This window comes from Cherax quadricarinatus, chromosome 44, assembly GCF_038502225.1.
Source record: "Cherax quadricarinatus isolate ZL_2023a chromosome 44, ASM3850222v1, whole genome shotgun sequence".
NCBI lineage: Eukaryota > Metazoa > Arthropoda > Malacostraca > Decapoda > Parastacidae > Cherax > Cherax quadricarinatus.
Genome location: NC_091335.1, coordinates 3,988,450 through 4,000,995, shown reverse-complemented (window position 1 = coordinate 4,000,995; position 12,546 = coordinate 3,988,450). Strand labels below are relative to the sequence as shown.

Genomic DNA, 12,546 nt, shown 5'->3' with positions numbered 1-12,546 from the left:
AGGACACAACTGTGGCAGAGATGTATCTGTTCTTTGCCACAATAATGATTATGCCACATGTGTATAAGCATAGTGTCAGCACATACTGGGCGACAGACCGCCTGATTTCAACCCCTGCTTTCAGTGACATTATACCAGTGAATAGATTTGTGTTACTGTTACGTATGTTACACTTTTCAGACAAAACCAGGCCTGACAGAAGCGACAGGTTATATAAGATCAGACGTGTGTTTATGTACCTGAAACAAAAGTGCTGTATGTATTTTTATCCCTTCAGGAAGCTTGTTATTGACGAGTCTTTGATTTTGTTCAAAGGAAGACTCTCATTCAAGCAGTATATACCAAGCAAGAGGAAACGCTTTGGTATAAAGTTATTTGTTCTGTGTGATTGCAAAACTGGTCTGGTTTTGGATATAATTGTGTACACTGGCGGTAAAACAATGGAAGATACCAGGAAGTTACTGGGTATCTCTGGTGATGTGGTTAGAACAATGATGGAGCCATATCTTGGTAAGGGGCATATTTTATATACTGACAACTGGTACACAAGCCCTATACTCAGTGATTTCTTGCGAGTGAACATGACAGATGTGTGTGGCACAGTGCGTAGAAGTCGTAAACATATGCCTAGGTTCGAAGCTGGCAGTCGTAGAGGTGAAGTGCAGGTGTTTGCTGCCAATGACATCATGGCATTTCGGTGGCATGACAAACGTGATGTCACACTGCTGACATCAGTTCACCGACACGAAATGGTAGAGACTGGCAAGCAGAATAGAGAGACCAAAGAACCTATTGTAAAACCTGCAGCTGTGATGGATTACAACCTCAATATGCGCTTAGTGGACAAATGTGACATGCAGATTGGGTTTGCTGACTGTGTTCGCAAGAGTTATAAGTGGTACATAAAACTGTTTTTCCATCTTCTTGACATTTCCATGCTGAATGCTTATAATATGTATAAGTTGAAGACCAAGAACAAACCCAAATATGGTGAATTTTGTTTGTCAGTCATCAGACAAATAATATTCAAGTACCAAGAAACAACACCTGCAATAGACCAGCGCCCACGAAATTATCAACACATGTCCTCTCGTCTGAGGCCTGGTGATCACTACCCCATACCACTGCCTGCTACTACTGCCAAGAAAAATGCTCAGAAGAGGTGTTTTGTCTGTGGACATACCACAAAACGCCAACAAAAACGCAGAGACACACGTTTTATGTGTGAGGAGTGTAAGACACCATTGTGCTTATACCCATGTTTCAAAGAATTCCACAAGCTGCAGCACTTCTAATAAAGTGTCCAGTGATTGTACATATGTATATATATTATAAAGCAATCGTAATAAACATTTGTTTACATTGTTTGTTTGTGTAAACAAGTTTTAGCAACATTATAATGATACGAGTGTTTTTGCTATAATTGTGTTACATTCAACGAGTGTATATTTGAACATTGCACAATAATTTGGTCTCACAGGCCACAAAAGTTATGTGAAAAAATAAAATAGTGAAAAAAACAAGAAACCATCGAATACAAGTAAATAAAAGTTTACCGGGTGAGCGGCAGTCGCCGCTGTTGCCGCCAGCAGATCAATTTCAGCAAACTTCAGGACTCTATATCTCGGTAAGTACTGATGGGAAAAATTTTTTTTTGGGACTAAAACAATCAGAAAAATAATCTTAACATTTTCATAAGAAAAAATAATTTTTTTTTTTTCGAATATTTTGCGACACCAGAAACAACTTCAGGATTTGGCCCTTCGACAGTCAAAGGGTTAACACACTGGCTATCTCCCACCGAGGCAGAATGATCTGAAAAAGAAGAAACACTTTCACCATCACTCACACTAACCACTGTCTTGCCAGAGCCACACTGATGCTACAGTTCAGATGCCCCTCCAAACTGCAAATATCCCCAACCTTCCTTCAGAGTGCAGGCACTGTACTTCCCACCTACAGGACTCAAGTCCAGCTAACTGGTTTCCCTGAACCCCTTCATAAATGTTACCTTACTCACACTCAAACAGAATGTCAAGTCATAAAAACTACTCACCTCCACTCAGTCCTTCCTATCGAGCACACTCAAAAAATGCCTGCTGGATGCCCAAGCCCCTCACATACAAAATCTCCTTTACCCCCTCCAACCTTTCCTAGGGCAACTCCTACCCCACTTTCCCTCCACTACAGATTTATACACCCTCCAAGTCATCCTATTTTGCTCCATTCTCTCTAAATGTCCAAATCACCTCTACAACCCCTACTCAGCTCTCTGGTTAATACTTTTAGTAATCCTGTCTCAAAACTACAAATTCTCTGCATAATTACTATTATTATTATTTTTTTTATCAACAAGTCGGCCGTCTCCCACCGAGGCAGGGTGACCCAAAAAAGAAAGAAAATCCCCAAAAAGAAAATAGTTTCATCATCATTCAACACTTTCACCTCACTCACACATTACCACTGTTTTTGCAGAGGTGCTCAGAATACAACAGTTTAGAAGCATACACATATAAAGATACACAACATATCCCTCCAAACTGCCAATATCCCAAACCCCTCCTTTAAAGTGCAGGCATTGTACTTCCCATTTCCAGGACTCAAGTCCGACTATATGAAAATAACCGGTTTCCCTGAATCCCTTCACTAAATATTACCCTGGTCACACACTCCAACAGATCATCAGGTCCCAAGTACCATTCGTCTCCATTCATTCCTATCTAACACGCTCACGCATGCTTGCTGGAAGTCCAAGCCCCTTGCCCACAAAACCTCCTTTACCCCTTCTCTCCAACCCTTTCGAGGACGACCCCTACCCCGCCTTCCTTCCCCTATAGATTTATTTGCTTTCCATGTCATTCTACTTTGATCCATTCTCTCTAAATGACCAAATCACCTCAACAACCCCTCTTCTGCCCTGACTAATACTTTTATTAACTCCACACATTTTCCTAATTTCCACACTCCAAATTTTCTGCATAATATTTACACCACACATTGCCCTTAAACAGGACATCTCCACTGCCTCCAACCGTCTCCTCGCTGCTGCATTTACCACCCAAGCTTCACACCCATATAAGAGTGTTGGTACTACTATACTTTCATACATTCCCTTCTTTGCCTCCATAGATAACGTTTTTTGACTCCACATATACCTCAACGCACCACTCACCTTTTTTCCTTCATCAATTCTATGATTAACCTCATCCTTCATAAATCCATCCGCCGACACGTCAACTCCCAAGTATCTGAAAACATTCACTTCTTCCATACTCCTCCTCCCCAATTTGATATCCAATTTTTCTTTATTTAAATCATTTGATACCCTCATCACCTTACTCTTTTCTATATTCACTTTCAACTTTCTACCTTTACACACATTCCCAAACTCATCCACTAACCTTTGCAATTTTTCTTTAGAATCTTATTAATTATTATTAATTATTATTAATTATTATTGGCAAGTTTCCTTACATATACATCCCCTATTCACCAGCAGTGAATAGGTACAGTACCATTTAACCCTTTCAGGGTCGACAGGCCCTCTCCCAGACATGTTCTCAGGGTCGACAAATTTTCAAAAAAAAAAAAAAAAAAATTATGAAAAGATAGAGAATCTATTCCTGATCATAATGACACCAAAAGTATGAAATTTGATGGAAAACTTACGGAATTATGCTCTCACGAAGTTAGCGGTCTCGACGATGTTTACGCATCGGCGATTTTGCCCCCTTTGAGCCCTATTTTTGGCCAATTCCAGTGTACTAGTCGACAAAAATCATAACTATTTCGCTAGAACTCCATTTTTTCTATCGAATGAGTACAAGAAACCACCTATTTACTGATTTCAACTATCCAATAAAGTGGTCAGAATTTAGCAATTTTGCCAATTTCACACAAATTTCAAAAGATGCCAATTTCCAAATAGGGTCCAGAATAAACAAGAAAGACATTCCTGGCACTAAAATAACATTTGCTCTGTTCATTAGTCATGTCCCCATTCCCCTCTTACATTCTTTTGCTTTCCACTTTGAATTTTTATTCTCACAAAAATAGATTTACTGTTAAGCAGACTACTGCATTAGTGTAGAAATGGTATAAATAATATCAGCGCACTTGTGAAAGAATATTAGACTCACCAGTTGACGTGTATTGGATGCGTAGCATGATTTGTTTACTTTTGAACTTTGGCAAAAATCAAAGATTTCTGCTACTTTGAGCTAAATTTCAAGGTACTTTTCAATGTAAAACCAGTCAAAATCATCTCAATTTCTGTAATATGTCTTCCATTCTATAAAATGAGACCAGGACAACTAGAATACAACAATAAATACCATACGAAAATACAGTGCAAAGTCGCTGTTTTAAACCAAAAACATTGTCAAAGTTTTTTTTTCTCATTACGCACTGTGTTCTGCAGGATTTTTTTATACTGCGCACACTGACCACATAGACCCATTCTGTCATATGTAGGCCTACCAGCTTTCTCTCACTAGATTTGAGGGCGCTAGAATTTAGGTGTACTAGTACATCAAAAACCCTGGTGCGTAAGCCGCACTAGTATGTCAGAAACCCTGAAAGGGTTAAGAGGTACTGTACTTACTCACTCTTACTGTGGCAGTCTAAGTGTGCTAATATACCTTAGATATGACCAGGCTTAGAAATAAGCCAAAGGACAATAACTATGTACTCTCAGACAATAAAACTGAACTGTGTAAAAACAAAAAATATTCTGTTTTGTTCATCTATAGATAATTCCTAAAAAAAAAAAAAAAGAAATTTCACATTAACCTTATCAGTGTCGGCCCCATTGTATCGCAGCTTTCAAGCCAGTGTCAATCCCGAAGTACAACAACATGAGCTCAGCTCACTCAGATAAGCTGTGAGTGGTAAATTTCAGCCTAGATATGAGAGAATGAATGTATATGGTAAGTGTGCATTATGTAAAAAAAGTGTCACAACACACAGTGCATAATGAGAAAAAAAAATTACTTTTTTTTGGTTTAAATCAGCAATTTTGTGGTGTACAGTATTTTCGTATGGTTTTTATGGTTGTATTCTCGGTTTCTTCGTTTCATTTGATAGAGTGGAAGAAATATTACAGAAATACAGATGACTGATTAGTTTCAGGACTGAAAGTAGCTTGAAATTGAGCTCAAAGAAGCAGAAATATTCTATTTTTGCCGATATTCCAGAGTTCGTCCAATACACATCCCACTGGCTAGTCTAATACACATTTAGGAATGCAATGACATTATTTATACAATTATTACAGTAATGTAATGTAAGGGGGGCCTGGAGACATGACTGAGGAGCAGAGAAAATGTATATTTACTACCAGGAATGTCTACATTGTTTATTCTTGACCTTATTTTGAGATAGGCAATTTTTGAATTTTGTGTGAAATTGGCCAAATTACCAATTTCTGATCACTTGGGTAGTTAAAATAGGTAAATGGGCAGTTTTTTGTACTCATTCAATAGAATGAGAACAAATAGAATGGTTGACTGGAACAATGGAATTGCCAAAAATGGAGCATAAAGTGGGCAAAATTGCAGAAGCGCAAATATCACCAAGACTGCTAACTTTGCAAGAGCATAATTCCATAAGTTTTCCATCAAATCTCATACTTTTGGTTTCATTACCTTTGGAAAAAGATTTATATCATTTCATAAGATAATTTTTTTTTTTAAATTCTTCGACCCTGTGAGCAAATTTGCGAGCAGAGGTCGCAATACTGAAAGGGTTAAAGGGTTAAACACTGACCTGTGACATGGCCGGAGCATGTAGAACAGAAACCTGTGCATGTAGTACAATCCTTTCAATAAGTGGCTTTGGTCCTGTGACATAGCCTATTCTAAGTCCAGAGCTCAAAATTTTAGAAAAGGAGTCAAATCTTAATACTCGTCCATCAGTATCCATACTGAGAAAACTTGGAGAAAAGTCCTGAAAGAAAATGTGCTGTGTTACTAAAACACTTACTTGCATATACAGAAAATATCCAAATACTGCATTATGGTTTTCATAGTCATAAATAAATGAGTGTAAGCAGGGTAACAGTTATGAAGGGATTCTGGGAAACTGGCAGGCCAGATTTGATTCCTGGAGATGGGAAGTACAGTGCTGGCACTCTGAAGGAGGGGTGTTAATGTTGCAGTTTTACAACTGTAGTGTAAGCATGCCTCTGGCAAGACAGTGATGGAGTGAATGAAGATGAAAGTTTTTCTTTTACAGGCCACCCTGCCTTGGTGGGAAATGGCTGATGTGTTAATAAAATAAAAAATACAAAATAAATGGAAGTATATAAACAGACACAATCATATAATATGTATTTGCATACAATCATACCACACAGTACCTGGTAGAGCCAGGAGCTGTGACCTGACTCCTGCAATTCCCCCCCCCCACACACGTTTCTCCCCACGCGTTTCTCCCTCTCAATACCCTCTTTCCCTCCTTTCTCCCTCTCTCTTTCTCTCCCTCTCCCTCTCTTTCTCCCTCTCTCTACCCTTTCTCTCCCCCTCACATTTCTCTCTCTCCCCCTTGGTCTTATCCCTCACCCCCATACTCTCTCCTCTCTCTCCCTCTTTCTACCCTTTCTCTCTCCTCTCTCTCCCTCTTTCTACCCTTTCTCTCTCTCCCCCACACCCTCTCCCTCCTCTACACATGTAGTAAAAGGTAGTACATAACTGGGTGAAAGAATGACTTGTTAACACACGCTAGTATTATAATTAGAACTACTCTCAGTGTTAGTGGTATCTCATTAGTATTACGGATACACAGAAGTGAATTGTATTTCTGGGACATACAAACAACTGACGTGCTCACACACACACACACGCGCGCGCACACATACACACTCGGGGCCAGGAGCTGGGTCTCGACCCCGAAACCACAACTAGGTGAGTACACACAGCTGATCCTTGGAATTTGACTGCCTCCCCCACAGACCTCTTACCTTTTCCCTCCCTCGCGTTTCTCTCTCTCATAGCCTTCTTCCCTCCTTTCTCCCTCTCTCTCTCTTTCTCTCCCTCTCCCTCTCCCTCTCTTTCTCCCTCTCTCTACCCTTTCTCTCCCCCCTCACATTTCTCTCCCTCCCCCTTGGTCTTATCCCTCACCCCCATACTCTCTCCTCTCTCTCCCTCTTTCTACCCTTTCTCTCTCCTCTCTCTCCCTCTTTCTACCCTCTCTCTCTCTCCCCCACACCCTCTCCCTCCTCTAGCCTTCTGTCTGGGGTAATAAAAAATAAAAAAAAAAAAAAAAAAAAAAAAAAAAAATGGGTGGCCTTAGAGGACGGAAACCCAGAGATCTGGTGGACGAACCAGGGAGGAAAGACTGGGAGCTAGAGCTCCAAAAAAGGGAGGAAGAGTGGGGAAGGAAGATAGTAGAGCTTGGTAAGAAAATGGAGGAGCGGATAGCTGAAGAGTGCAGGAAGTGGGAAGTACAGGTCTTAGCAGCAGAAGCTAGGATACAGTGCTTAGAAGAGAAACTGCAAAGCCTGAAACAAATTAGAGAGACAAATGACAATTCAGGTGTGACATCAGGAAATTCAAAGTCAGGCGCAGACAAGGGGATGGTAAGCAACAACGGAGACATGCCGAACATGAAGGCCCTATCAGACCCACGTGGGGCCAGGGAAAAGACGACGAGCACACTAAGATCAAACGACAGGTCCGAAGACAATGAAGGTATGCTATATGCAGAGATTCTAACAGCCAACTGCAGTAGCAAGGGACAGCTGGTCAGGAGAGACAGTCCACTGAGAATAGAAGTTTCAGATATGACAGGGACTGAAGGCAAGAACATGTCAATGGAAGGAAATAAAATGCCTCAGAGGACGCAGATGGAGACTCAGTGGGAGGAGGAAAGGGCGAGGTCAGTTTTTGTGTACGGGCTCCAAGAAGCCAAGGGGGCCAACTTTGAAGAAATAAAACAGGAGGAGAAAAAAATGATTGAAGGCATCATGAAGACAATAGGGGAGGGCAATATGACCCAGGTGACAAATTTTCAGAGAATTGGGTGGTTTGCGAGTGGAAGGATACGGCCTGTCAGAGTAACTTTCAAGGAAGAATCAGTTCGAACCAGGATTCTGCAAGAGAAAGCAAGACTGAGGGACAAAGAGGGGTACCAGAGAGTATACCTCGACCGCGACAGAACACAAGAAGAAAGGACTACACTGAAAGAGAGGGTACAGAGACGCAAGGAGGAACGAGAAGCAATGAAAATGAGCAGGACCCAGACACAGGAGGTAGGGCAAACACACCCCACAGAATCTCCCACCAAAAGACTCCACCCGCGACATTCCCAACGCAACTGAGCAACCTATACTACAACCCACTCACTGTTCCCTCTGCCACCAATCCCCATATCACAAACCTCACCCCAACAGCTGTCCCTTATGGGCATTCTGACCCCACCCCCATCAACACAAACCCCACCTACACCACAGCCCCATATAGGCCCCCACCAAGGCTCTCGCTCCCCCAACCCCAATATTCTTGCATGACCACAATGATAGAAAAGAAACTAAAGGTTTGGTACACAAACGCGGATGGAATAATGAATAAACATGAGGAGTGGAATGAAAGAATCAGTGAAAAATCCCCAGACATCATAGCAGTCACAGAAACAAAACTCGCTGAGACAATAACAGACACAATCTTCCCAACAGGATATCAGATCCTGAGGAAAGATAGAAGGAGTAGAGGGGGAGGAGGGGTTGCACTGCTCATAAAACACCGATGGGGATTTGAGGAAATGGAAGGCATGGCCATGATTGGAGAAAGAGACTACATTGTAGGTACAATTCAGTCCGGAGAACATAAAGTAGTCATTGGAGTGATGTATAACCCACCACAGAACTGCAGGAGGCCAAGAGAGGAGTACGAAGAAAACAACAGGGTGATGGTGGACACACTGGCTGAGGTGGCAAGAAGAGCTCACTCGAGCAGAGCAAAGTTACTGGTAATGGGCGATTTCAACCACAGGGAGATCGACTGGGAAAACCTGGAGCCACATGGGGGTCCCGAAACATGGAGAGCCAAGATGATGGATGTGGTACTTGGAAACCTCATGCATCAACATGTCAGGGACACAACCAGAGAGAGAGGGGAGGATGAGCCAGCAAGACTGGATCTTGTGTTCACCCTGAGCAGTTCAGACATTGAGGACATCACTTATGAGAGGCCCCTTGGAGTTAGCGATCATGTGGTTCTGAGTTTTGACTATATAGTAGAGTTACAAGTGGAGAAGGTAACAGGAACTGAAGGGGACAGGCCAAACTATAAAAGGGGGGACTACACAGGTATGAGAAACTTCCTGCAGGAGGTTCAGTGGGACAGAGAAATGGTAGGAAAATCAGTAAACGAGATGATGGAATATGTGGCAACAAAGTGCAAGGAGGCAGAGGAAAGTTTTGTTCCCAAGGGAAACGGAAATAATAGGAAGACCAAAACGAGTCCTTGGTTTACCCGAAGGTGTAGGGAGGCAAAAACTAAGTGCAACAGAGAATGGAAAAGGTACAGGAGGCATAGGACCCAGGAAAACAAGGAGATTAGTAGAAGAGCCAGAAACGAGTATGCACAGATAAGGAGGGAGGCCCAGCGACAGTATGAAAACGACATAGCATCGAAAGTCAAATCTGACCCGAAACTGCTGTATAGCCACATTAGGAGGAAGACAACAGTCAAGGACCAGGTGATAAGGCTGAGGAAAGAAGGTGGAGAACTCACAAGAAACGATCAAGAGGTATGTGAGGAGCTAAACAAGAGATTTAAGGAAGTATTTACAGTAGAGACAGGAAGCACTCTGGGGGGACAGACCAGACGGGGACACCAGCAAGGAATACACCAACAAGTGTTGGACGACATACATACAGATGAGGAGGAGGTGAAGAAACTGCTAAGGGACATCGATACCTCAAAGGCAATGGGACCAGACAACATCTCCCCGTGGGTCCTTAGAGAGGGAGCAGATATGTTGTGCGTGCCACTTACCACAATCTTCAACACATCCCTGGAAACTGGGCAACTACCTGAGGTATGGAAGACGGCAAATGTAGTTCCCATTTTTAAAAAAGGAGACAGAAAAGAGGCACTAAACTATAGACCTGTGTCATTGACGTGTATAGTATGCAAAATTATGGAGAAGATTATCAGGAGGAGAGTGGTGGAGCACCTGGAACGGAACAGGAGTATAAATGCCAACCAGCACGGATTCACGGAAGGCAAATCCTGTGTCACAAACCTTCTGGAGTTTTATGATAAAATAACAGAAGTAAGACAAGAGAGAGAGGGGTGGGTTGATTGCATCTTCTTGGACTGCAAGAAGGCCTTTGACACAGTTCCTCACAAGAGATTAGTGCAGAAGCTAGAGCATCAGGCGCATATAACAGGAAGGGCACTGCAATGGATCAGAGAATACCTGACAGGGAGGCAACAACGAGTCATGGTACGTAATGATGTATCACAGTGGGCACCTGTGACGAGCGGGGTCCCACAGGGGTCGGTCCTAGGACCAGTGCTATTTTTGATATATGTGAACGACATGACGGAAGGGCTAGACTCAGAAGTGTCCCTGTTTGCAGATGATGTGAAGTTAATGAGGAGAATTAAATCTGATGAGGACCAGGCAGGACTTCAAAGAGACCTGGACAGACTGGACACCTGGTCCAGCAAATGGCTTCTCGAATTTAATCCTGCCAAATGCAAAGTCATGAAGATGGGGGAGGGGCACAGAAGACCACAGACAGAGCATAGGCTAGGTGGCCAAAGACTGCAAACCTCACTCAAGGAGAAAGATCTTGGGGTGAGTATAACACCGAGCATGTCTCCGGAAGCACACATCAATCAGATAACTGCTGCAGCATATGGGCGCCTGGCAAACCTGAGAACAGCATTCCGATACCTTAGTAAGGAATCATTCAAGACACTGTACACCGTGTATGTCAGGCCCATACTGGAGTATGCAGCACCTGTTTGGAACCCGCACTTGATAAAGCACGTCAAGAAACTAGAGAAAGTACAAAGGTTTGCGACAAGGTTAGTTCCAGAGCTAAGGGGAATGTCCTATGAGGAAAGATTAAGGGAAATCGGCCTGACCACACTGGAGGACAGGAGGGTCAGGGGAGACATGATAACGACATATAAAATACTGCGTGGAATAGACAAGGTGGACAAAGACAGGATGTTCCAGGGAGGGGACACAGAAACAAGAGGCCACAATTGGAAGTTGAAGACACAAATGAGTCAGAGAGATAGTAGGAAGTATTTCTTCAGTCATAGAGTTGTAAGGCAGTGGAATAGCCTAGAAAATGACGTAGTGGAGGCAGGAACCATACACAGTTTTAAGACGAGGTTTGATAAAGCTCATGGAGCGGGGAGAGAGAGGGCCTAGTAGCAACCGGTGAAGAGGCGGGGCCAGGAGCTAGGACTCGACCCCTGCAACCACAAATAGGTGAGTACAAATAGGTGAGTACACACTGTACAATCAGAACAAAAATTAATCCTACTACTACAAAAAGGTATAAATAAGAAAAGGATGTAGGAAGTCCCTACAACCACTGGAAAGTTTCACAAATTACAGTATCTGATAAACCAAATACCAATGACAGGACACCACGACCTTAGCTCTGCTCTGTAGTTACAAATAAATAAATACACGAGAAATTCGCTTATCTCCTCATGTTCATAACAACTTGTACATCAACCATCACAAAACTTAGAAATCAATAATTTTGCTTTTTTATTTTTTTTACCATGGTGGATGTCTCCCACCAAGGTATGGTGACCCAAAAAAAAAAAAAAAAAAAATTCATTCAGTATCAGTATTGCCAAAAGTGTGCAAATATTACAATTCCAATGACCTTATAACAAACAGTAATATCCCTGCCCATCCTTCAGAGCACAGGCACTAGTATACAGTATTACAACATTATCTCATTATTACTTTTTTAATCTTTTTGAACTGACCTTAAATGTTGTATAAATATTTTTGTATGTGTTACACATCCAATCCTTTATATACATACATTCAGTTGGTGCAATATATTTTTTTCCATTGTTTATCATTAATATTGGCTCTAGCTTTTATAAGCCTAAAATACACTACATAGGTAAGGGCTTTTCCACTGAAGAAATAATCACTGTAAACCTGCCTTTGTAACCTAATTTATTGTCTTGGAAAATAACCTTTTAATTATTGTATAGCTTACCTTCATACCTCCAAACTGTACAAAATAATATGGGTCATCTTCAAGAATGATGAGATTATATTCTGATGCAATTTTATAAATCTCCCGACGTCGTTCCTCAGTGCAGGACACTCCAGTAGGATTACAAGCATTTGGATTGATGTATAATACCTAATATAAAAAAATACAATTTTAATGTGTGATAAATGCATGGAATCAATCACAACAATGGCATATTAATGTTTATTGTGATTTACAATCCTTTACATAATAATCTGATCATCTCCATGTTAAAACAAGTACTATACTGTTGTGTACAGATGTGCCTCTACTGAATGGGGGATACTGCACTCTTG

At 41.8% G+C, this 12,546-nt stretch overlaps 1 protein-coding gene across 2 annotated transcripts in view; it reads right to left on the bottom strand.

Annotated features, from left to right (window-relative positions):
- LOC128697519 (kynurenine/alpha-aminoadipate aminotransferase, mitochondrial-like) overlaps positions 1-12,546 on the bottom strand; it is a 43,045-nt gene that overhangs the window by 11,628 nt on the left and 18,871 nt on the right. For both annotated transcript variants that reach the window (XM_070093992.1, XM_053789269.2), the window contains exons 6-7: positions 12,212-12,361; positions 5,767-5,946 (exon numbers count right to left, since the gene is read on the bottom strand). In XM_070093992.1, the coding sequence (XP_069950093.1) occupies positions 5,767-5,946; positions 12,212-12,361 (330 nt within the window). The remainder of the gene's footprint in view (positions 1-5,766; positions 5,947-12,211; positions 12,362-12,546) is intronic.